Source organism: Solea solea, chromosome 11 (assembly GCF_958295425.1).
Source record: "Solea solea chromosome 11, fSolSol10.1, whole genome shotgun sequence".
NCBI lineage: Eukaryota > Metazoa > Chordata > Actinopteri > Pleuronectiformes > Soleidae > Solea > Solea solea.
In genome coordinates, this window is record NC_081144.1 from 25995750 (window position 1) to 26021945 (window position 26196).

General features: G+C 42.0%; 1 protein-coding gene across 1 annotated transcript in view; it reads left to right on the forward strand.

Moving 5' to 3' along the window:
- The first annotated feature begins 307 nt into the window (after positions 1 to 307).
- kcnd3 (potassium voltage-gated channel, Shal-related subfamily, member 3) overlaps positions 308 to 26196 on the forward strand; it is an 88837-nt gene continuing 62948 nt past the window's right edge. Inside the window, exons 1-2 of the mRNA XM_058642661.1 lie at positions 308 to 672; positions 2309 to 3488. Coding sequence (XP_058498644.1) covers positions 2386 to 3488 — 1103 coding nt within the window. The 5' untranslated portion in view covers positions 308 to 672; positions 2309 to 2385. The remainder of the gene's footprint in view (positions 673 to 2308; positions 3489 to 26196) is intronic.

Here is a 26196-nt window from a genome sequence, read left to right on the forward strand (position 1 = left end):
AATATATTGATTATGACAGAGTTGTTGTGTTGTGATGTTATTGGTATCTTATCGTGAGGTTACACACACATACATATATATAGCTATATATTTACATATATCTATATTTATGTATGTAATTATGTTTTATTTTGACACTTGCTTTGAAAATGTAAACGTATGTTTCCCATGACAATAAAGCTCTTTTGAAATGAACTGAGAGAGAGAGAGAGAGTGAGAGAGTGTGTGGGGGAGAGAGAGAGAGGGAGGGAGAGAGAGAGGGGGGGGGGGGGGGCAGCTCCTCCTCCTCCTCTTCCTCCTCCTTCCTCTCGTCTCCAGTCATTTCTAACACGCTGAGGACAGAAGACACACACACACGCGCGCGCCCTCTGTTCCTCCTCATCATGGAAACTGTGTTCCGTTTCTCTGCGTCTCTCCGGTACTTTTCCGTTTCTCTGCGTCTCTCCGGTACTTTTCCGTTTGTCGTCCTGAGCCGCCGCTGCTGCCGCTGCTGCCGCTGCTGCTGCCGGTGAAAAGAACTTCTGTGCTCGGGTGAATGTGTCCTGTTTTCCCTCCTCTTTCATCTTCTTGTGCTGCTGTTACAAAGACGCAAACCTGCGCCGTGTGAGCAAACTGCTGCTGCGCGAGCTCTTTTATGTTTGATGTATTGTTTGGATGGATCGTTTCGAATCGGTGAGTGTGTAAACAAAGAGACAAATGTAAAATAATGTCTGAATCCACCTGTTCATGTTTGTCTGTCACTGTCATGAATCTGCACGTTCACTTCATAGAAACTCAACAGGTTCATATGAACATCCGTCAATAACCTTGTGCTCGTTTTATTTTGAAAAGCTTACAAACAACGAGTTTTATTGTGTGTTTATTTTTATTCTCCTCTGCTTTTTTAAACCATTAAAAAAGACAAATGCAGTGAAGCTGCAGCTGAGAAAGAAGAGCGTTTTTTTTACACGCTGCTGTGATGACATGAAATCACTCTGTCTAATCTAAACACGCTTTATGTTGGAAAGTAAACGTTTCTCTGTCGGGTTTTTGTCTGTCAGTTCCAGGCCCGGTTCTGGATCACTTTAGCTGGAGGTGTTGACGGTGCATTCCCTATGTGCTATAATATCTGAGACTATAGTAGTGGTTCTCAAACAAGGGTTTGGGGGACCCTGTAGAGTCCAAAGCCTTATCCACGTGGGAACAGAACTTTCCCTGTACGATGTTTTTGTCTCTAAAACTTTACTTTTTTAAGCCTCTTTTCATTAATGCGCTGGTAAACCTGTATGTGGCGCTGTAACCACAGGACCACACCAAAACCAGAGATAAAACGTGAACCATGAGCAGAAAGCTGTGTATACAAACAGAAGAAGAAAGCTTAAAAGACCAAACTGTCCACAAATACTAGAACCATGGTTCTCAAACGCTGCTTTCAGACAGACGAGGTTCTGGCTCTGGCTCTGGTTCTGGCTCTGTTCTAAAGCCTCAGAACCATGGATAAGACACACCCACTGATGATGTCAAAGTTTGCGGGGAAGAACCGCTGGCCGGTTCAAAATTAGGTTTGGGAACCGGAACCGGCACAGAGTCGTGCCGGTGTGAAAGGGCTAAAAGTGTGGTACGCGAGTTTCCTCTGGAGGTAAATCAGTGTGTGGGGAAGAGGAGGAAGAGGAGAGAATAAATCTGCCTCCTGTGACTTTGCTCGGTCACCACTTTTACACCACTGTATATGAACGTTACTGTGAGAGAGAGAATATTTGGTATAAAATGTTTTAGAAGATGAAGTTAGTGACAGTGAATGTCATGACATCATCGTTTCCCTGGAAACTCAAACACGTTGTTCCTGTGTGGATAAAAAGCCGATACGATCCAGATTCTCCTGAACTCGTCCTCGTGTGTCGGAGCCACAGGTTTCTCGGTCTGTCAAAGCTGTCGTGAATATCTTTTATAAAGAAACAAATCTCGCTAGATGACTTCACACAATGCTAATTAAGCATTTTTAGCTCTTTGTTTCTCAGTGTAGTGGTGTTTTGAATCTTGTTCCTGTGCTGCACACAGGAAGTCATTAGTATACTGTCACGACTGAAGGATGGAAGGGCAGCTGCTACTTAGCACGAGTGAAGGGAAACTAATATTCTGACTGAAAACACCAGGAAGTTCCTACGAAAACTGTTGTCTTCTTCTGTCTCTCTACGTCTTCATCTTTCAAATATCCCAAACTCCTTTTCTCCTGTTTTCTCCTTCACTGCTCTCACCCTGCTCCTTTCATTCATCATAACAGCGCTCGTCCTGTCCTCACAGACTCCCTCCCTCTCTTTCCTCTCTTTAGATGGTGAATGAGCTGAAGTCAAGCTGGTAGTGAAGGCACTGGACTTGTTCTCCCCTACACCCCAAGCCGGACACAACATGGCGGCGGGAGTAGCGGCATGGCTTCCTTTCGCCAGGGCGGCAGCTATCGGCTGGATGCCCGTAGCCAATCTGCCCATGCCAGTGGCACCGGCTGAGAAGAGCAAGCGGCAGGACGAGCTAATCATCCTCAATGTGAGTGGACGACGCTTCCAGACCTGGAGGAACACGCTGGACCGGTACCCGGACACACTGTTGGGCAGCTCGGAGAAGGAGTTCTTCTTTAACGAGGAGACCAAAGAGTACTTCTTCGACCGGGACCCTGACGTGTTCCGCAGCGTGCTCAACTTCTACCGCACTGGGAAGCTCCACTACCCGCGGTACGAGTGCATCTCCTCTTACGACGAGGAGCTGTCCTTCTTTGGCATCGTACCAGAGATCATCGGTGACTGTTGCTACGAAGAGTACAAGGACAGGAAGCGGGAGAACGCAGAGCGCCTCATGGATGACCAGGAGGACAACAAGGATGCTAAGCTGCCCAACATGACCTTCAGGGAGACCATGTGGCGGGCCTTTGAGAACCCCCACACCTCCACTATGGCTCTTGTCTTCTACTACGTCACCGGCTTCTTCATTGCTGTCTCTGTCCTCACCAACGTGGTGGAGACGGTGCCCTGCGGCTCTGTGCCCAACCAAAAGGAAGTACCATGTGGTGAGCGTTACACCGTGGCCTTTTTCTGCATGGACACTGCCTGTGTCATGATCTTCACCGTGGAGTACCTGATGCGCTTGTTTGCTGCGCCCAGCCGCTACCGCTTCATGAGGTCTGTCATGAGCATCATTGACGTGGTGGCCATTCTGCCCTATTACATCGGCCTGGTGATGACCGACAACGAGGATGTGAGCGGTGCCTTTGTGACGCTCCGGGTTTTCCGCGTCTTCCGTATCTTTAAGTTCTCCCGTCACTCGCAGGGCCTGCGAATCCTGGGCTACACACTGAAGAGCTGCGCCTCGGAGCTGGGCTTCCTGCTCTTCTCCCTCACTATGGCCATAATTATCTTTGCTACGGTGATGTTCTACGCAGAGAAGGGTTCAACCTCCAGCAAATTCACCAGCATCCCAGCCTCCTTCTGGTACACCATTGTTACTATGACAACACTGGGGTAAGTGCAGAGCATACACCTCTTTTATCTCTTTGTTTTGAGAGCTGCGTCTGTGTGTCTGTGCGCGCGCGTGTGTGAGTAAATGTTTGACTTGAAATGTGTGTCTGACGCTGTGTCCCAAAAACCTACAACTGCTTCAGGAGTCACTGACACTGTTTCCAGAACACGCTGCATGAGATAAGAGACGACAGAGAAACTGCTGCTTTGAGTTTACATGTGTTTCCACAGCTGATGTTGTTCCTCTGGCAGAAGGACGGGGAATTAAGATGTTCTCTCTCCGTAATGCTTGCCCTTTATCAGGGATGATTCCATCACGACTTAACTGATACAAATACTGAAACTGCTCCTGCTTGTTGATCCTGTGGATGTCTGGATGCTGAGGAAGGGCAGGCTTTTCTGTTTGAATGCCTGTATTCCCAGTGGAATAATGAAGGACTGTAAATCATGTTTCCTTGTTTTTTTGATGCTGAATCAGTTGGACTGACTCTCGTTGTCCACTGTTGAAGTTGTGCTTGTTTCTTGACGATGGGATTATTTAGCTTGTGAATGAGAAGTTCTTAAAAATGGTGCTAACAGTGTCTTGAGTTGGTTGCTACACATTTAACGGTAACAAGTGCTACTTTCAGTCTAAGACAGAGGTGTCAAACTCCCGGCTGGTGGGCCACCTGCGGCCCCAAATTGATTTCATGTTTGCTGCCACAAAATATCAAGTGTATGTTTGTTTGTGTACAGCCAGTGGCCTTGTGAATGGGGAGCTTGGCTTGTAACTGGAGGGTTGCCTGGTTTGAATCCCAACAGGTCCAGTGCTCGAGTACCTCTGGGCAAGGCACCCAATCCCCATTGCTCACCATTGACTGGGTTGACTGGATACTTTAAAATGACCCCAGCCACGGGGCACCACATCCAGTGTAGTGCAAGTACTGGTCCCAGGATGGCCTCAGTGGGAGCGTTACATCAGGAAGGGCATCCAGTGCAAAGATTCTCTGCCAATTCAAATATTATGCTGTCAATAAACATTTTTACTTTAAATTTGTGTGAAATATCGTCACAAATATTGTTATTGTGATATTATGGTGAAATGTCGTGATGTAAAATTCACCACCTTTTCTAAGAAGTTGCTTTTTCCCTATTTTTTCACTTAAATGGTCCCCTCCTGACCAGACTAGACTCTCAGTGGCCCCCAGGCCAGTACATAGATGAAAATAGCTTTCAGGGGACCTTGTGTCCGATTCAGGTGAGCCGAGCCCCCTTCACTCCCCCGTAATTCAAACCATGATAGTGGGAATGTTTCTCTCGACATAAAACAGTCACAGTTTGATACACATCACTACCCATAATACATAAAGAGGGGCAGAAATGAAGGAAATGATCCGTGTGTAGTGAAACAAACCAAAGAGATTGTGCTATTACGTACTTGCCCTATATTTAGCAGCCATCCTCTTTCAGTTCAAAGCAAAGTGGAGCAGTGACTTTGCAGTTTAAAAGCTCTCTTCTTTCCTCCTCCACTCTCTCTCTGTGAGTTACGCTAGTTGCCGGCATTGAGAATCAAGTGCCTCTCGGTTTCTAAAGCTCTGATGCAGAGTAGTGAGATGCTCTTAATTGTAAATGGTAAACAAGTATTCTGGTTATTTGAGGTAAATGTCATTGTCTCATGAATATCGTACATGTTTCTGTGAAACCTGCTGCTGCTGTTTTTGTTGTTTTCCTTGTTTCATGTGTTGGCTTTGACTGAGTTTTACACTCGTTTACTCGTGCGCTGACCTGTTTCTCCTCAGTTTTATGTACATCATATATTTCTGACAGTCGGTTTATTGTTGTGAGGGGAACCACACACACTCACATCATTAATTTTACACACACACACTGAGCTCTGTGATGCGACACTATTAGGCCTAATGGTAATGTGTTTTACGAGAGCCCCCCCCCCCCCTCAGACCGAGAGGCTGACAAATTGCAGCATCCTGCTAAATGTCAGAGTCATGGAGGCCATAAAAGGCTCTGAGCTCATTGCAGTGACACACTTGGCTCCCTGTCATCCAGCCCTGCCATTCACAACCTGCCCGGCACATGCTTGATTCTGGATTGATTGTTTGCTCTGTGGAAACATGAATGGCCCCCGCCCCTATAAACATGGCATTGTCTGCTCTGTTGTGGTCTGTTAGTGCTTGGGCTCGCGTCAACATCACGCGAAGTTCTGCACTCAATATGTTTGTTGTTCAACTGGACAAAGAATCTCTGATGTGAAAACATGGAAAGCAGAAAACGTAATATTATCCACCGCGTAGCTCGCAGTCCCAGTCTCAGTCTCAGTCCCAGTCCCAGATGCAGTCTCAGTCTTTCCAAGTAGCCCCCCATGGTTTCAATGGTCAAAATGAAACCTGCGTATATTTTTATCCAATCAAACTCAGAGGTGCCTCCCCTCCTTCCATCCCTGAATGATTGTTTTTTGTTAATTGTCAGTTAACAGTTAACAGTTGTGCTGCTGTCAGCTTCATGAGTGAGTGGTGATGTGAGACTGCCAGTAACAATGACAGCGACAGTAACAAGCTGCCCAAAAACAACCCTGAAATACTACTTTAGTTGTGTTTAGTACAAAATGTGTGTTGTGGACATTTTGTTAACGTTGTAGCAAAAACAAAAATCTCCTTCACTTTTGGTTTTGGTGGAAATAAATGTTAAAAAACATGAGCAGCTCTCGGTTTGGAGACTTCTGATCGAAGGAATAAAAAATAGTCTTTGAGAAACTTTTATCCACAACAAATTCAATTTTTTCATCACATGGACAGGATTGGCTCGCTAATTAGCAAACCTAGCTGTAATGCTAGCATGTCGTCCAAATTGTGAAGTTACTGTTGAAACTGTTCAGTATTGGTCCAGTTTATGTAGGAAATGCTGTTGGTGTGTTTATCAAATGGAGATGGGCTCGCTGGTTAGCAAACCTAGCTATAATGCTAAGTTTACACTTTTCTGACTTCAACAGCTTCTGTTGCTTGCTAACGTCTTGTTAGCTTCAGCAGATCAGCTGATGAATGATCACAGTATTGTGAGGACCGTGACGAGGATTTCAATAAACATGCAGCAGCGTGTCTCACTCAGGACACGTCATCCGGAGTAAGACCTGAGACGCTGGACCTGTCTCCTGTTGCTTTTACAGTAGGATTGCGGAAGAGCACAGTGTGTGTGTGTGTGTGTGTGTTTTAAGGGGGGGGGGTTAGTCGTCGAGCTTTGCCTCATCAATAAAGCAGAGGCCAGAAGTGGGTGTCAGAGTGACTAATGATGTGGCCCTCTGCATCTGCTGACTAATGTAAACCTGCCTGACATTCTGGTCGCTCTGTTCCCACTTTACGTCATAAACACGCGCACACAGATCCAGACTAACCACACAAACCCAGACCCTAACCCTTGTGTACTTGAGCTGGTGCAAACAGAGACAAATGTCGCTGGGTATGTTCACACGAGTGCTAATCCTCCACTTCATACATGATATCACTGATTTCTAAATGGTTCTTTCCAGATTTCTTGTGGTCTATAGTGTAAGGAAAAGTGTCCCGACTCTGCTGAACGGCATTTTATACTCGTCTGACGAACCGAGATTAAAGAACTTCCCACAGAAGGTGCTTTCTTTGATTTCTCGTCCTTCTGCTTTCGGTGCCTCGGGGCTCTCAGAGAATCACGGATACTCTGCAGGCTTGTTGCACCTGCTAAATTTACTGCTAACGTCTGAGCTTCAGCCCCAGCGCTGCACTCAGAATGATTTGATTGTTTCTGTGTGTGTGTGTGTGTGTCAGATTATGTGTTAACATGCACATCATTAGTTGTGTGTCCTATCTTGTCCACGGACAAGCTGGCCAGCCTGCTGCTGCTGCTGCTTTGTGATTGTTTTGTTTATCTGACAGTAATCTCAATAGGAATCCATAATCCCTCCCCCTCCAATAGTGGGCAATGAAGCGCCAGGTGAACAGTTTACTTGAAGCATGGCTGTCATCTTTCTTCTTGTAAATGGACAGTTGCTTTATTGATAGCAGTATGTCAGAGGAGACGAGGAGAGGAAGAGTCAGGGTCACAGTCTCTTCACTGTCTCTCCTTGGTTCCCTGAAAAGCAGAAACACGAGATCCTCCTCTTCACACATTATATATGCGAGTGTCTTAAAACGTGGACAAAATGACGACCGTGGAGTAAAGAGGGGAAACGTCTTCTGTTCAGGATCACTCGGTGCGTTTACATGCACAGTTGAATCGAGCTAAGGTCGTCGTCCAACTAAGACGGACAATCGGACGACTTAAAGAGTGTGTCTCTCTATGACCTCTGTCAGTTTCCTGTTGACCTTTAAGTCACAGAAAAACAAGTGAGAAGGATCTTCTTCTCTGTAGCTTTCGATCTCGCCGATGTTCTTTTTTGGCAACAGTCCTGCAGTTTATACGTCGTCTCCTTCTACCTCCAGGTCACAGACGTGGGAGGACATTTTGGTGCAGAACAACAAGTCCGACTCCAGTCCAACTAAATTTATACATTCAGGTGTAATTAGACGATAAATCACATTATTCAAGTATGTTAGTCCGACTAAGACTAGCTCAATTTAAGTCGGACTAATGATGAGACTAACAAAACTGAATTAGCCCGACTATTGTAAACGCACCGACTGTAACAATATAAAAAGCCTCAGATCAGCAGTTTACTTGTGCTCCTGCAACGCTGCTTATTACCTCGATGTTAAAGCACACAGAAAACAGCTCTGACACTTTATTTAGAAGAAGAAGAGAAAGAAGAGCAGAGAGCTGCTGTGAGGCTGCAGTGCAGCTCTGTGTTTGTGTCCGGCAGATACTGGGAGTGTGTACGTGACATTTGAGGAAATCAAGGCAGGTGATGCTCGACAGACACTTACACTAAATTACTGTTCCTCCTGAATCTGTGGCCAACATCTGTGCATTTGTTTTTTTTCACTGCACCATTTTCAAGTCTGTCCAAAATCAACCTGAAAATCTAAAACTCAACTCAAACTCGACAGGGTTGTTATTTTTTCAGTTTGAACCTTTGATGTAAAAACTGCAGCTGACTCTGACCCTGTCCAAGAGATGCACCTGTTACCATGGTTACTGCTGGTTTAAGATCCAATATCCAATCATTTAGTATTTGCCACGCTCAGTTCCAGCAGCTTGAAGTCCTTGGAACTTTTGTTCATGCTTTCAGAGTCAGCAGTTTAGAAAGTTTATGAATTATGTTCACACTGACAAAACAATAAAGACACATTTCATTTCCTTTATTTCTTTTTTGCTCATGTCCTTTTAACAAGTTTTACAAAACCAAACAACGCCACGACAAAATGAGCAGGAAGAAGAACAAGAACCATATGTTTGAGAGAACAACTTAAAACATGTGCACACTACTGTGGTCCTTCTGTGGTCATACTGTGGTCATACTGTGGTCCTTATGTGGTCCTACTCTGATCCTTCTGTGGTCCTACTGTGGTCCTTCTGTGATCCTTCTGTGGTCCTTCTGTGGTCCTTCTGTGATCCTTCTGTGGTCATACTGTGGTCCTTATGTGGTCCTTCTGTGGTCCTTATGTGGTCCTACTCTGATCCTACTCTGATCCTTCTGTGGTCCTACTGTGGTCCTTCTGTGATCCTTCTGTGATCCTTCTGTGATCCTTCTGTGGTCCTTCTGTGGTCATACTGTGGTCCTTCTGTGGTCCTTCTGTGATCCTTCTGTGGTCCTTCTGTGATCCTCCTGTGGTCCTTCTGTGGTCATACTGTTGCCCTTATGTGGTCCTACTCTGATCCTTCTTTGGTCCTTCTGTGGTCCTTCTGTGGTCCTACTGTGGTCTTTCTGTGATCCTTCTGTGATCCTTCTGTGGTCCTACTGTGGTCTTTCTGTGATCCTTCTGTGATCCTTCTGTGGTCCTACTGTGGTCCTTCCCATCCACCAGACAACTGTTAGGGGAAACACTCATCTGAATTTATAGCAGGTTTAAAAGCTGATTACAGCAGGACAGAGTTGCGGGGGAGTTATAAAAGCAGATTTGGTTCAAACAAGACGGGAGACTATAAAGTGGACCCGAGGGCTGTGCTGCTCTTTATGCACTCAGTAGAGCGGATAACTCCTCCACGGCCAAACTCTTCTGCACCTCTTTCTTTCTATTACAATAGAAAATACAATGCAACCAACAGATTTTGACCCTAGATCCACCGGTAGCCGTGTCCGGCTCATGCTGGGCCCGACGGTTTGGGTTAGCGGTCAGGGGTGTGTGGAGGGGGCGAGACGAGACCGTCACACAGCTCTCAACAACAAGTCTGCACTCGGGGGCACGAATGCTCGGCGCAGAGGCCGAGTGTACCCAAAAATGCTGGTGCACCTAAAAAAAAAAAAGTTAGGCGCACCAGTGCAACCAATGCAAAAAGTTAGTGTGGAGCTCTGTCATAGAGTTGTTGTCTCGTGGGTAGGTAACCCTAACCCCTGATTCACACCCTGAAACACTGAGGGAAGAAAATTGTCGGCAGGTTGGTAAGTCAGCTTAACCTGCTGATTTAAACTTGACTGAAGCTGTCAACCATTTATTTTTTCCAAACTACAATTGGTTTGCTCTCTATTTAAATGTCTCTTATCATAGAATCACTGCAGCATGGCGGATGTGCACAGCTCTCTTCACAGCCTGCACTTAGTCAAGCATTTAAGTGATATTTACAGTTTTTGGATTATATCAGATTTTTTCTGTTTACTGATTTCGATGCTGATCATATTGGCTGAAATATGGCTGTATGACTATTGCAGAAAATAGTTTGAAACTCACTGGGGAAAATGAACCATGGCATAGTTTATTATTAAAAATTCATGTATTCTAATTTTCAAATGTCAAAGTCTTTAGAATCAGCATAAATCTGTTAATTGCAAAAAACAATCCAAATGAATCAGTTAGAACATTTTAAATTAGGCTGAAGCTGTGACACAATCATCATTTATTTACTGTATGAGATAGTTTTACATCAGTTTTAGGTATAAATGTAAATGTGGCTGAACTTAAAACACATTTAAGTTATTGGTCATTTTACATAAATAAAGTCTTTAATTTGCATCACACAGTCTTATTAGGTTGTTTATCTTAAAATAGATGTAAATGCCACATGCAACTGGAATGTATAAATCACAATATCAGGCCTAAATATTTCCACGAGTGTAATCGGTACATTGCGCATTTTATGAGGGAGGAGAGCAGACGTGAGACGTTCTGGAGAACGTCTGCAGTGACTTTTGTGAACGTCTGAACGTCTGTCTCAGCAGATAAAGACTCACTCAGTTCACTCAGGATTAACAGTTTAGGTTTGGGAGGTCGTCAAAGGTCAAAGTCTGTGTAAACCTCACTGTACATGCTTCGAGTGTCCTGACCATTAAAATGAAATGTTAAATAAGTTAGTAAGGGGCTAGATGACAATAAACCAAACAATTGAAGGGATCAGGGTAAGATAGAAAGACATGGTCACAAGAAAACAAAGGCTTATTTGAAGTTATTTAAAAGAAGTCACTGATTCCTTGAGCCTCATCTCCTCAGGCAGGATGCCCCAAAGTCAAGGGTCTCTGATGGGGAAGGCCCGGTCTCTTCTGGATTTGAGCCTCAACGATGAGGAGGGCCTTGTCCGAGGATCTAAGGCTGTAAAAGTGATCAGTACAGAGAGCGACTAAAGGGCGTAAAGGACTGTGGTGAGGGGACAGTGTCCAATGTTTGACGATGTTAGAACCAGTATGAAGTCTAGCTGCTGCTGGAGACGGGAGAGTGATTTATGAGTCGATTACAGTCGTCCAGTCTGGAGAATATGAATGCATGTGTTTCAGATCTGCGTCATAATGGAGTGGTTTTATTTTGGAGAGACGGGACTGGACGACTTTCTTTATGGTGAGGTCAAATTCAAATCGAAGTGTCCAACAAGATGAGGGTGGACATGGATGGACAGAGGGACAAGGTTTTGTTTCTGAAAGTTTTGCCTCAGGTAGAAGATATTGTGCCACATAATGACTTAGTCGAGAGGAATCATACAAGTAGACAATCAAATGGGACCTAAAATAGAACCCTGAGGTACGCCACAGTAAAAGTACACACAGTTCTTGACTGGCCCCTGCTTCATCCTTTTTTTTAATCCTAATGAAAATGAAACAAACAGAGACAGGAGGTTAATAAAATAAAGAGGTTTAATCACCTGAATGATTTACACTGTCCTCAGATCCACCGGCTCTCTCTCGATAGCACGGCTCGAAAAGCTTAGCTAAAATCCTGGCGATGAGAGTCAGACACTCATCAGGGTTCAGCTGAATACGACACACTGAGACGATCGCTCCACTGAGTGATTTTATAACCGGGTTGTTAAACAAATTGATTTTGAACTTTCTAAATAAAGTAATAATAATTTCAGTCTTATGTGAAAATGGGTTGAATGTTTTTTTTTTTTGTGCCGTTTGTGAGACGCAAGAGAGAAAATGAGGAAAAGTAAACAATTGTGTGTTTTTGTGATCCCATTACAGCACTGAAGTTTGTCTCAGTAAGCTTGTTTTTGTCTTCTGGGTTTCATTTCTCTCTTATTGGATAATATTTAGTGTTGAGACCAAAAGCTTTAATTGCTTGTAGTTTAAACGCAGTACAACAAAAAAAACTGACAAAGCCTATTAAAAATATTCACTGTATATTTCCCATTGTGTGTATATTGCCTCTAGCATTACTAACGTGTTTTATCATAACATAAAGCTCATTAAAATGCTATTTCAGTCACAGTGACAGAACGTCTTTGACTGAACAGAAACATGTTCTCAGCATCAGAGAATCTAACCAAACCCAACCAGAAACTGTTCGGTGGAGTCGACACAGTCATGTCCTGCGTCCTGAGCCAAGTAACTTTATCTTCTATACAAACGGTACTCAGTTCTGAATTACATACCATAGTGTCAACAAGAACATCCAGATCCATCCATTGTATTTATGTGTTCAAAACTGACGTGACATCATCTGTTTGAGTAAGAACATTGCTGCTTGTGCATCGATGGACACATTGGACATTGGACTCACGTGTACGTGCTGTGTCTTCGTCTGACGTGGTGCAGTTTGAGGTTAGCAGAGAAGTTTCTGTCATGGCTGATAAAGTAGCAAGAGTTGCTAATGTTTCTAAAGTGATGGTGAGATGATCACCAAGGACTTTCCAGGACCAACTCCCTCAAATTCAAGGACAGAACGTGCTGACTCAGCTTAAGACTTGTAAGAGCGTCTCGGTCCATGATGGCGTCCTCTCTTATTGATGTGCAGCAGCTCTGCATCTGAACAAGTGATTGTCCTCTAAGTCCGTCTTTGTCTTTTGTCTTTGGTGAGACAGAGATTTTCATCATTTTCTCTCTCTTTCTTAACTTTACTCGCTCATTGTTCTGCACGGAATCTCACGTCAGCGGTGGCGAGAGAGACAGTGGACAGTGAGTCATGATGTCTCCACGCCTGTCCTGCGTCGGCCTCGTCTACATACATCAAACAGTAGGTGGCGTCGTCACAAACAAGGGAGACCTGGAGCACCGTCCACAGACCAAAAACATCAGGAAGAGGGAGAACGGACTGTGTAATATTTGACGTGTTTTGATTGGATGCCGTACTCACTCAAACTCACACAAACTAAATACTGAGATAAATGTAGGACTGTTAATTAATGACTGTTTTCATCAGGGATTCATCTGTTGACGATGTTCTTGATTAATCGATTAAACTTGTTTTGTCCACTAACCAGAATTCATTAGTTTGAATGATTTTTTTATTTTGTTATATATTCAGGTTTATGAAGCTGAAACATCAGAAAGTTTGGTTTAATTATAAAAGACATTCATTCTGATAGAATCTGTTGTCAAAATAGCTGAAGATTAAGTTAGTAATCAATTAAAAGTGGAGTCATCGTTGCATCCCTGACTAAATCACTGTGGTTTTTCCCCTATTTTCAGACTTCTCCCACTAATTTGCCTGAAGCTTTTATTCTATTGTTGAACATAATGTGCTCTTGTTGTCTGGTTGTCAGTTTGCAGGGTTATAAAGTGCGTGATCTGGTTAAAGGAGTTCATTAATTAGCGCAATAAAAGTCACTGGTTCCACTGCTGACTATAAGAGAAGAAAACCTATTCCACTGAACATGTCAGCTGTTCTCTGTACGACTGGTCGTCTGTGTGGACTCATTAGGCTTCTTTCAATAAGATGAAGTATTGATGAGTGTTTGGTCGTCTTGTAGTCATTAGCATAGTCATGTCAGAGTGTGATTAATATCCTCTTTTTTTTAATGACGTCTCCTCCTGGATCAATGCACTGCTCCGTCTCCCAGACGATCACACAGGACCGCTCACACACACACTGGTGCTGGCAGCGGTGGACACGGTTGGACGAGGACAAACTTGTGCTCATAAATAAGTGTATTTACAGTTTGTGTGTTCGTCTCTCCACCGTCTTCATCGCAGTCACAAGCTCAGATTTATGGTGGCTTTTATTTGGGAGCCAACAGCTCGTGAGAAATGATCATGATGTTCAGATGAGTGGATATTGATCTGGGTAGTCGTGAGCAGTGTGGCACACCTAGTTAGCGTGACTAATTAGAGCAGGCTGACAAGTGTATGACTAAAAGATGGCACATAAATGTGATGAGACTCCTTAGCTTGGATTTATGAGTGCAGTTAATGAAGTAGTTTTTCGGCGGTGATTTAGATCCACGTCTGTTTGTAACCTTTTCTTTTTCTGAGGTCATGTTGAGAAAGTGAGCTGACCCACTCTGTCAATTACCACTTCATTGGATTTAGCGTAAAGACTTAACAGCTGTGTCTTAATTCAGGAGCTGTGTCCTTCAGAGGACACATTTGAAGGACCTTCTGTCCCACGATTCATTCAACGACTGGTGACCAAATGTTTTAACACGCGATAATTGTAACTAACGTGGTTGTTTTTTCATGTTAAAATCAAAGAGTTATTCTTATTAGAAGAAGAAATAGATCCACATGTCATGCTTCTGTTGCTAGGTTACAGATAATGACACCACCCTTCATCACACTTAAAAGCCATTTTTGCCATTTCAAATTCTTACATTCATCTATGGGAAGCACTACATTTTGGGATACGTAAGGTGAGGGACGGAACTTTGATTGGACGGGGACATGTGGACAAATCCGTTAGCTGCATTAGAAGTAGAGTTAGCATTGGGATCAGTCAGAAATGTGACTTAGCAACAATTTTAATGTTGTTTTTTGAGGATTTTTTATTCAAAATACTGTAAATACTGTGATTACAGTGCAGACATTAAGTGTAAATCACTGCTTACTGATGTTTTTTGTAGTATTTAAACAGTTATATTTTATTGTATGAAAGGAAAAATAATATAAATGTGTAAATATAAAGGCTGAAAAATCTTTGGCCAACAGTTGCTGTCGATCTCTAATTAGAAGGAGTCTTATTAAGAGTCTAATTAAGTCTCGTCTTCAAATCTCATCACTAATGTGCAGCTTGTTTGAAATACAGAATCAGAGCTTCTGTCTTTTTCTTTGTGTTTCATTAAAGTGTTATTTTCTTAAATTTTTTCTCGTTTTTTCTGTCAATATCTGTTAATCTCTTCATTAAATCAAGATTAATTATAATTAAATATATCATTATCATTAAAATAGAAAGTGTGATTATTTATGTATTCATGGAGTTGAACACAAAACACACAAATTAAAAATTGTGTTGACGTAAGTCGTAAACTTTAGTTTGTCGGAAGTTAATTTGTGACAGCGATTTGTATTATTCTGTTTATTTGATAAACTCCATAATTTTAACTGTAATGGCTGAATCCCACTCTGCTTTTTTTCTCATCTTCACTGGGATGTAATTCTCTCTCTGTGGAACAACAAAGGGCATCACGTTGTGACGGTTGTTAAGCGCTTTCTACTTTACATTAACTGGCACTTATCCCAGTGTGTAAACCAAAGCATGAAGCAGATAATTACCACAAGAACTCAATTACATGTGGCATTAACATGCAGTCGGAATCAGGATTTACTGTTGGAGAGGAAACATGAGTCAATAACGGCAGATTAACTGTGCGTGTTACGAAAAAAGATCACGCGTTAATAATAACTGCTGCCGATGAGGACACGAACACACCCACAGCTGCTAATAATTCTTATTTTCATAACTGATTACAATGTTAGTGTTTCCCAAACCATTAAATTCAATACAATAAAAAAAAACTCCCTTTTAACAGAAGAAGAAATCTCTGACAGAACCAGAACCAGACTCAGACATGTGCAGCATCTGCCTCGACAGGTTGGGGTGAAAGGAAAAATGGGGGACAGAGTAGAGGAGCAAGAGAGAGACCAGGAGCAGATAAACAACAATTACATCAAGTAATAAGTTTATACAGGACAGAAGAGTCAGTAATGACATGTTCTGGTCTACAGGTCTGTTTTGTCTCTTATATCTGGTCTACAGGTCTGTCTCGTCTCTTATATCTGGTCTAAAGGTCTGTCTCGTCTCTTATATCTGGTCTAAAGGTCTGTCTCGTCTCTTATATCTGGTCTACAGGTCTGTTTTGTCTCTTATATCTGGTCTACAGGTCTGTCTCGTCTCTTATATCTGGTCTACAGGTCTGTCTTTACTCTTATATCTGGTCTACAGGTCTGTCGTGTCTCTTATATCTGGTCTACAGGTCTGTCTCGTGTCATCTGGTCTACAGGTCTGTCTTGTCTCTTATATGTGGTCTACAGGTCTGTCGTGTCTCTTATATCTGGTCTACAGGTCTGTCTCGTGTCATCTGGTCTACAGGTCTGTCTTGTCTCTTATATGTGGTTTACAGGTCTTGTCTTGTCTCTTATATCTGGTTTACAGGTCTGTCTTGTCTCTTATATGTGGTCTACAGGTCTTGTCTCGTCTCTTATATCTGGTCTACAGGTCTGTCTTGTCTCTTATATCTGGTCTACAGGTCTGTCTCGTCTCTTATATCTGGTCTATAGGTCTGTCTTGTCTCTTATATCTGGTCTATAGGTCTGTCTTGTCTCTTATATCTGGTCTGCAGGTCTGTCTCGTCTCTTATATCTGGTCTACAGGTCTCTCTTGTCTCTTATATCTGGTCTACAGGTCTGTCTCGTCTCTTATATCTGGTCTATAGGTCTGTCTTGTCTCTTATATCTGGTCTGCAGGTCTGTCTCGTCTCTTATATCTGGTCTACAGGTCTGTCTCGTGTCATATCTGGTCTACAGTTTAAAAGCAGCATCTGTTTTTATTTATTTGATTTCTGTAACCACTCAGTAACCTCATGGTATCAGAGGAAACATTGAGCAGCAGCTGGAGTTGGTACCTGTTTGTGATTGGGATCACATGAGTGGATACCACGCACCGCTCTGCTTTCTTTAAATAAATCCTCTGTTCAAACGTTTCCTCACAGCTCTGACTAACATTTTCTCTGCTGCTTCTCTGGTTTTTCTTCTTAGTGTTTTCATGCGAAGCTCTGGACGTTTTTCCACAGATATCGAGCGCAGAGTCTTTGAAGCTTCAGCAGAAATGGACTTTACCTTCTGTGGTGGGAGGAGAGTGACGGGGAGTTTTTGTCGTGTCATTTTTCATCATTTAGCCTCTGATTTGTCTTCTGTCACTAAACTTTAAACATATTTATGTAGAATGATCATCAAGACCAGTATATATTCTCATTTTATTGATTTCATTGTAGGTTTTATTATTTTATATCAAGCACCTTGGGTCCTAGAAAGTTTGTGAATTGGAAGGCCTTAAACAATCATGGGTCCTTGAAAGTGCTTGAATGTTGTGCGGTAAAGAAGTTGATATTTAGGTAAATGTCTCCCTTGTTTGTGATGACGCCACCTACTGTTTGATGCCCTGCGTTGCTTGATGTACGTAGATGAGATGACGCAGGACAGACGTGGAGACATCATGACTCACTGTCCACTGTCTCTCTCTCTGCCGTTGACGTGAGATTCCGTGCAGAACAATGAGTGAGTAAAGTTAAGAGAGAGAATATGACGACGTGATGTCTGGGAAATGAAAATTACAACATCTCTTTTGAGCAAATCGGTCCTGGAAAGTCCTTGAAAAGTCCATTAATTTGTTGTCAACCAAGGTGTGAGAACCCTGAAAGCACGGTGGGGTCTAAGGGCACACAGTGACTCCAAACCCTGATGAAAACCCGGCTTTGAAAACCGTCTTTTTGTCTGGTTTTCAGGAAACCTCTGTAAACACTGTAGTACATATGCCCGACCTGTAGGTGGCGCTGTCATGCTTTAGCATGTAATGTAATGACGCTTTTATCCAAAGTGACTTACAATAAGTGCATTTAAACATTTGGGTACAAATAAGAGCTAGAAGTAAGTAAGAGCTTCAAGTAAGCCAAACTATGAAGTGCTAGTCATAAGTGCGATGTATAAGCAAGTTTTTGTTTTGTTTTGTTTTTTTGTCGTCGTCGTCGTCTTAGTTGAGGTAGCGTCGGAAGAAATGTGTTTTTAGTCAGTGTCGGAAGATGTGGAGGCTTTCCGCTGTCCGGATGTTGATGGGGAGCTCGTTCCACCATTTGGGAGCTAGGACAGTGAACAGTCTCGAGTTCTGTGAATGCCTCTGCGATCCTCTCAGTGAGGGGGCAGCAGGCCGGTTTGCCGATGCAGAGCGGAGTGGGCGGGCTGGGGTGTAGGTTTTGATCATGTCCTGGATGTAGGCTGGACCGGATCCGTTTGTAGCATGGAATGCAAGCACTAGAGTCTTGAAGCGGATGCGAGCAGCTACAGGAAGCCAGTGAAGGGAGCGGAGGAGCGGTGTAGTGTGGGAGAATTTTGGACCAGTCGAGCTGCTGCATTCTGGATGAGTTGCAGAGGTCGTATGGCACACGCAGGGAGACCAGCCAGCCAGGAGGGAGTTGCAGTAGTCCAAGTGTGAGATGACAAGAGCCTGGACCAGAACCTGTGCCGCTGCGCCTTCTGGGTTAGAAGAGGTCGTATCTTTCTGATGTTGTGCAACATGTATCTGCAAGATGGAGCTGTTACAGCAATGTTGGCAGTGAGGGAGAGATGGTCATCAAGTGTCACACCCAGGTTCCTTGCGGCATGAGAAGGAGCTACCACAGAGTTGTCGAGGGTGATGGTTAGATCTGTGGTGGGAGAGCCCTTTCCTGGGAGAAAAAGAAACTCAGTCTTGTCGAGATTGAGCTTTAGGTGATGGTCAGACATCCACTGAGAGATGTCGGTCAGACAAGCGGAGATTCGTTCTGCTACATGTGTGTCAGAGCTGGGGAAAGAGAGAATGAGTTGGGTGTCATCGGCGTAGCTGTGATAGGAAAAACCATGAGAGAGAATAACAGAACCAAGAGGGTTGGTGTATAGAGAGAAGAGGAGAGGGCCCAAGACAGAACCCTGAGGGACCCCAGTAGCTAGAGGACAGGGTTCCGACACAGATCCTCTCCAGGTTACTCAGCAACATAATATAAGAAGATGCTACAAACATTCTTTTCTTAAATAAAACTTTATTTGACATGACAAAGTATACAATCACAGAAAAGGAAACAGGAGGATGGAAGTCAGGACGACTGACGCTGCGATCACATGGGACGAGGTTTAGTGAACAAAGCAAACAGAACACAAGGTGTTCATGATACAACGTCACATGATCTGAGGCGAACATCATTCTTAATCCACTAATCTGAACATTTATCCAGATCACAGAACCACGCCGTCAGTCCAGTGTTGAGGATCAATCTTCATGTATAAAATCTTTAATCTGAAGTATTTACGCGGGTATAATTTAATAATTTAATAAAAGAGTCGTCTGTAGGATCCACTCACGTTATGCGAAATATCTCAGTACTCAGCAATAGACTGCTGAGAGGGAGAATATTAATAAAAACAAAATTAATTAACAACAAATTTCACATTACCCAATTTTGTGCTGTAAACTTATTACACTTCTTAACATAATACTAATAAACGTTTGATCATTAAGTAAAGGCTGATTGTGATAAACGTCGTATGAATGACTGATTAATCCTCCCACACGCAGCAGGTAGACGTGATTGTTTCATTTTATATTTTTTTATTTTTAGTTGTCTTTACACTCTCTGTGTGTGTGTGTGTGTGTGTGTACTGTAATTCATAAACACTGTTCTGTGCTGATGATCCACGGTGACTAAAGCAATTGTTCTGCTACAATTAATCTGTGGGGATTAATGTTCGTCTCTGGAACTGTTCCCTCTGCTGTGTGTGTGTGTGTGTGTGTGTGTGTGTGTGTTGTCTGTCATGAACACTGAGCTTGTCAGGACCAGTCGTTCTCATGGAGACCAAAACTTGGTCCTAATGAGGCAGAACCTCATTTCTGAGGAACTGGTTAAGTTTAGGACTAAGATTTGAATTGTGGTTATAATGCATGTTAGAGTTAGTCAGTAACTGGTTATGGTGCAGGTTAGAGTTAGTCAGTAACTGGTTATGATGCAGGTTAGAGTTAGTCAGTAACTGGTTATGATGCAGGTTAGAGTTAGTCAGTAACTGGTTATGGTGCAGGTTAGAGTTAGTCAGTAACTGGTTATAATGCAGGTTAGAGTTAGTCAGTAACTGGTTATGGTGCAGGTTAGAGTTAGTCAGTAACTGGTTATGATGCAGGTTAGAGTTAGTCAGTAACTGGTTATGGTGCAGGTTAGAGTTAGTCAGTAACTGGTTATGATGCAGGTTAGGGTTAGTCAGTAACTGGTTATAGTGGAGGTTAGACTTAGTCAGTAATTGGTCATGACGCAGGTTAGAGTTAATCAGTAACTGGTTATGACGCAAGTGAGAGTTAGTCAGTAACTGGTTATGATGCAGGTTAGAGTTAGTAAGTAACTGATTATGGTGCAGGTTAGAGTTAGTCAGTAACTGGTTATGGTGCAGGTTAGAGTTAGTCAGTAATTGGTTATGATGCAGGTTAGGGTTAGTCAGTAACTGGTTATAGTGGAGGTTAGACTTAGTCAGTAATTGGTCATGACGCAGGTTAGAGTTAATCAGTAACTGGTTATGACGCAAGTGAGAGTTAGTCAGTAACTGGTTATGATGCAGGTTAGAGTTAGTAAGTAACTGATTATGGTGCAGGTTAGAGTTAGTCAGTAACTGGTTATGGTGCAGGTTAGAGTTAGTCAGTAATTGGTTATGATGCAGGTTAGTCAGTAACTGGTTATGGTGCAGGTTAGAGTTAGTAAGCAACTGGTTATGGTGCAGGTTAGAGTAAGTAAGTAACTGGTTATGGTGCAGGTTAGAGTTAGTCAGTAACTGGTGATGGTGCAGGTTAGAGTTAGTCAGTAACTGGTTATGGTGCAGGTTAGAGTTAGTCAGTAACTGGTTATGGTGCAGGTTAGAGTTAGTCACTAACTGGTTATGGCGCTGGTTTAGAGTTAGTCAGTAACTGGTTATGGTGCTGGTTTAGAGTTAGTAAGTAACTGGTTATGGTGCTGGTTTAGAGTTAGTCAGTAACTGGTTATGTTGCAAGTGAGAGATAGTCAGTAACTGGTTATGATGCAGGTTAGAGTTAGTAAGTAACTGGTTATGGTGCAGGTTAGAGTTAGTCAGTAACTGGTTATGGTGCAGGTTAGAGTTAGTCAGTAACTGGTTATGGTAATGGTTAAGGCATTAAGTGACATGTTGAGTGAGAATGACTCTGCAGTTCACGTGGATTTTATCAGGAATGTAAAAGCTGCTCATTTCTTTCTCCTGCTCTGTGTGTGTGTGTGTGTGTGTGTGTGATGCACCATTCATTCACCACTCTACGACACACATTCATCTAGTGATACCCTGCCAAGAAATAGGAAACTTATGGAGCTTATTTTGATACTTTCCCAAATGGAAACACAAAAATGATGAACCGTTTCACTCACAATAATTTGGCTTTAAAAACAGGTGCAACAACAATGAGTCTGTTTTATTGTCAAGTGTCTGACAATTATGTAGCGCTCATTTGTCCATAAATGTGTCTGAAATGTAGATTACACAAGACGTCAAACTTTGTTTGAGCTTTTTTCTTCCAGTTCGCTCCACAGCTGAGTGGACGTTGGTGTGGGAGAGTTAGTGAATTACACTGCGACTTGTGTCATGGGATAAGCAGTGAAGATGTCACAGACATAGATTTGTATTAATTGAGCATTTGGTTAAGTTGCTAAAATATGAATCTTTTCCATGTTTTTCATGTAAAGTCACTGCAGTATATATGTATATAGTTTGACATTTACTGACATGGTTGCAGTCTTTCAGTCCACTGTCATCGGTTATGTCCTTCACAAAGCCAAGCATGAACTTTTTCTTTTTAATACCCAGATGTCTTTGGGGGATTGCTCATGCTGAGGGATTAATCCTGCCATGTGTCATCTGACGCCACTGAGAGGAGCATAAAAGTCAAGTCATGGACTAACAGCATCAATAGATTTCACTAAGCCTTTTCTCCCTCCTTCAGAAATCGTCTGGTGGCGATGATAATTCAATTTCCCCGTCGTGAGAAACTTGTCTTCTACGGGGCCACGGTCCGACGCTGCTGCTGCTGCTGCTGCTGCTGCTTTTTAAACTGGCTTAATTTCACAGAAGACAATCTGCATGATGTTTTAATCTTATTAGCATTGAATTAATATCACATCAGTGACCCTGCGAGAAACAGAGAGCTCCAACGTCCCCTTCACTTTTTCAGCAGATTATGCAGAAACAGGACACTGTCGAGTGCGAGTAACAGATCACCCTGAACGCACCGTCAGGCACCGTCAGGCTGCTGCCACATTAGCTGCTCAGAGGAGACGCGGTGCAGAACAAAACGCTTCCATGTCTTTGTCACAATCGAACTCATCGGCAGAAAATAGATTTTTGTTTCTGGTGGAGGAAACGGTCGATGGTGGGAAACAGGGGTGAACGTGTGATGATTGGCAGTTTGTGACTTTCAGTTTTATCGCAAAGGTCAGTTTTTCTCACAGGGTTTGTAAATGTGAAGTCAAGTCATTATTCACTGACGATCAATCAAAGACGCTCAAACCCTCATTTACAATTGAGCCAAATATTGACTTATATTTTAGAAATAATCTGCTAAAAACTAGCTCGTAAACTGAGCCACTTTCAGACTGTGATTTTACTTCAAATAACAAGAAACAGGCCAAAAAAAGTGGTAAAATCAATGCAGCCAAACACTGATGTTTGAGAGAATCCATTTTTAAATGATTTTACAGATAAACATTCAACAATAAATATAATGAACTGACTTGTCTTGGTAGTGAAATCTGACACATGGAGAGGTCACATGAGGAATACGATAATCGTTACGCCAGGACAAATTATATCATATTTGAATTAATAAATGAAGTAAACAGTCTCGCCTCGCAGTCATTGGACAAGTGGCAACATTTGAATGCAGTAGCTGGTGTTTGACCAGAGGGGGCAGTAGATGATCTAAAGTGTGGTTGTATAGTTCATGTTATTTGTTGATCTATTTGTGCAAATCTTCATGTTCACTGATCAACACCTGCCTCGAGCTTTAGTTAAAGCTCTTTAAAACAAAGAAACATTTACTTCCTTTACTTGATTGTTCTGATTGTAAGAATGTATCCTTTCAAATGTCTTACACACACATACACACACACACACGCACCAGTGTGTGTGTGTGTATGTAACTCACAGCAGGAGCAGATGTTTGAGCTTGTTACTGGTAATTAAAGCTTAAAGTAAGATGTAATACTTTATTCAGACGCGGTTTAATGATTTCTCTTAAAATCAGATCATTTATCTCGAGTGCAGAACTTGAATGCCAAGATTATTTTTCTGTTTAGTCAAAAAAAACATTTTCCTAAAAATAAACTAGGCTTATTTCACTTTCTTTATAATATTAACAACAACAATAATAATAATAATAATAATAATAATAATGACTTAGATTTATAAAGAAGAGCCTCATCACAGGAGCATCTGATGTGCAGTTTAAGTTGTTTGAGTTGTCGCTGATATTTGAGTGAAGTTGATAAAGAAATGAGCGTCTGCTGCTCTGATGGAACCAGAATCCACTGAATGTCTTTGTTTGTGAAGAAAAGCACTTTCTGATGTTTGGGGACATTAAACCTCCTGCAGATTTACATTTCACAGCAGGCCGAGGGATACATATATACTGTGTATATATATATATATACATATATACATATACATATATGTATATATATATATACACACAGTATATGTACATATACATATACTGTATATGTATATATATACATGTATGTGTATGTATATATGTGTATACATTAACCCTCCTGAAACCCTCTCTCTCTCTCTCTATATATATATATATATATATATATATATATATATATATATGTATATAGATAGATAGATATTAAGATGTTAACATATGTTTAAAAGATAACAAAGTTACATTAAAGAAAGGCTGCTGCTGTCACTGCAAACACAGAAAGCAAAGATGGAGGAAGAGTCTTTTCTTCCCACTCCGGTCTAATACGTCTGAAATGTCTCTCTCGTCTCTCTCGTCTCTCTCGTCTCTCCCTGAGGGACAAAATAATACAATTAGGCAATATTATCCTTTATATAATAATAAAACTAACTACATTAGCCTGTGAATGATAAGATGAGTAATAAATATGAAGTTTATGCTCCCATTCTTCTTCATCCTGATTACACACACACGCATGCATGCACACACACACACACACAGATTCCTTTTGAGGACTCTGCATTGACTCCCATTCATTTGTTCAGACTAAAAAAAACAAACCCTACCAGTTGATTTCTAACCTTACCCCTAACCAGATAATTACTAACTATATCCATAACCAGTTAATTACTAGCCTTACCCATAACCAGATAATTATTAATCTTATCCGTAACCAGTTAATTACTTACCTAACCCATAACCAGTTAATTATTAACCTTACCCATAACCAGATAATTACTGACCTTATCCGTAACCAGTTAATTACTAACCTTACCCATAACTAGTTAATTACTAACCTTAACCATAACCAGTTAATTACTAACCTTACCATAACTAGTTAATTACTAACCTTAACCATAACCAGTTAATTACCAACGAGATCCATAACTAGTTCATTACTAACCTTAACCATAACCAGTTAATTACTAACCTTACCCATAACCACTTAATACTAACCTGATCCATAACCAGATAATTACTAACTTTAACCACAAACTTCAGTTCCTGAGAAATAAGATTCTGCCTCTTTAGGACCAGGTTTTGGTCTCCATGAGGACTGGTCCTGACAGGAACCTTGACTTCACTGAATTCATTTGGAAAATCTAACTTTTCCACACTTTTAAAAACTAACGTGAGCCAAATCAAATATAACTTGTTATGTGTTAAATTTATGATACAAATCATTGATGTTTGGTAAATCACATCAGCTCATACATAAGAACAACTTGTTTAACCTCTGTCAATAAAAGACTTTACTCTTGTAAACTTGTAATATTCTTTCATTTCATGACATTTTCGGAAATTTAGCTCGGCTAGAAAACGTGAAACTAGCTTTTTAATCTACAGCCACTTTCAGACGGAAAAGCAGGAAAATGGACTAAAAACTAGACAAATTTAACAAAATGTTCTTAAAACAAACTGTGGACAGAGTTTTAAAGTTTCAGCCTCTTTTTAAACACAATTACAAAAACACTGTTTTTATCTCTCTATAAACGAGCACTTTTTACTCTTTAAATAAGAAAAAAAATATATTTCTGTCTTGGTAGAAATACATGATTATTGTTCTTTTTAGGCCAAAGATTGTTTTATTACTTTCTGGAAAGTTTTTACTATCCATACAGTGTCATTTACAACATTAATATAATATCTATATTTTCATATTTACATTTAATAAAATAATCTCTTTACATCTAATCATGGGCCGCGGATCACATGACGTCATGAGTTACGTACGAGGCCTAAATCTCCGCTCTGTCAGAGTGAGTGAGTGAGTGAGTGAGTGAGTGAGTCGTCTTACGTGACTAAAACACCAGATCCTTCCTCAGGGATTTAAATTCACCTCATGTTTCCAGTGTGGCTAATCATGGTTGGGCGGTGATGATAGCAGCAGCAGCCTAATTGTCAGATATAGATCAGACTGCAGTGATGAATGCTGTGGTCGAGTGCTTTGGACCATAATGAATGTTCTGAGTCCAGGTGGAGCGAGACGATCGTTCCCCTCGGCTGCTTTAACCTCTGGATCCACAAGCTCTGAGAGAGAGGTGGGGACAGACAGAGAGAGAGACAGAGAGAGAGGACGTTATTTCCGAGCCGCGGAGGAGCTGTGGGTTTTAAACAGATGCCGTTGATGCCACTGCTGCTATAATTAGCAGCAGGAAGATTGTGAATCACACATTTTTCTTCACCTCTGAATTTACAAAGAGCGAAGAGTGGAGCTTATTTTATTTTCTTGAAGAAGGACTTCACAAACAGGTGAAGCTCATTTCAGGCCCAGCTATTCGTCAACTGCTTATCAGAGATCAGGTGGTTGGTGCAGCAGCTCCAGCAGACAGACCACAGACTTCCCTGTCCATCGACACATCGTCTAACTCTGACTGGGGGACCCTCAGGTTCTCCCAGGTCATGAGGCGATATCCTCCTCTGAGTCGGATGTGCCAGGAACATCTCCCTGGTGTCTTCCTTACCAGGTGCCTAAACCACCTCAACTGGCTCCTTTCCACACAAAAGCGGCTCTGCTCCGAGACCCTAGCCAACCT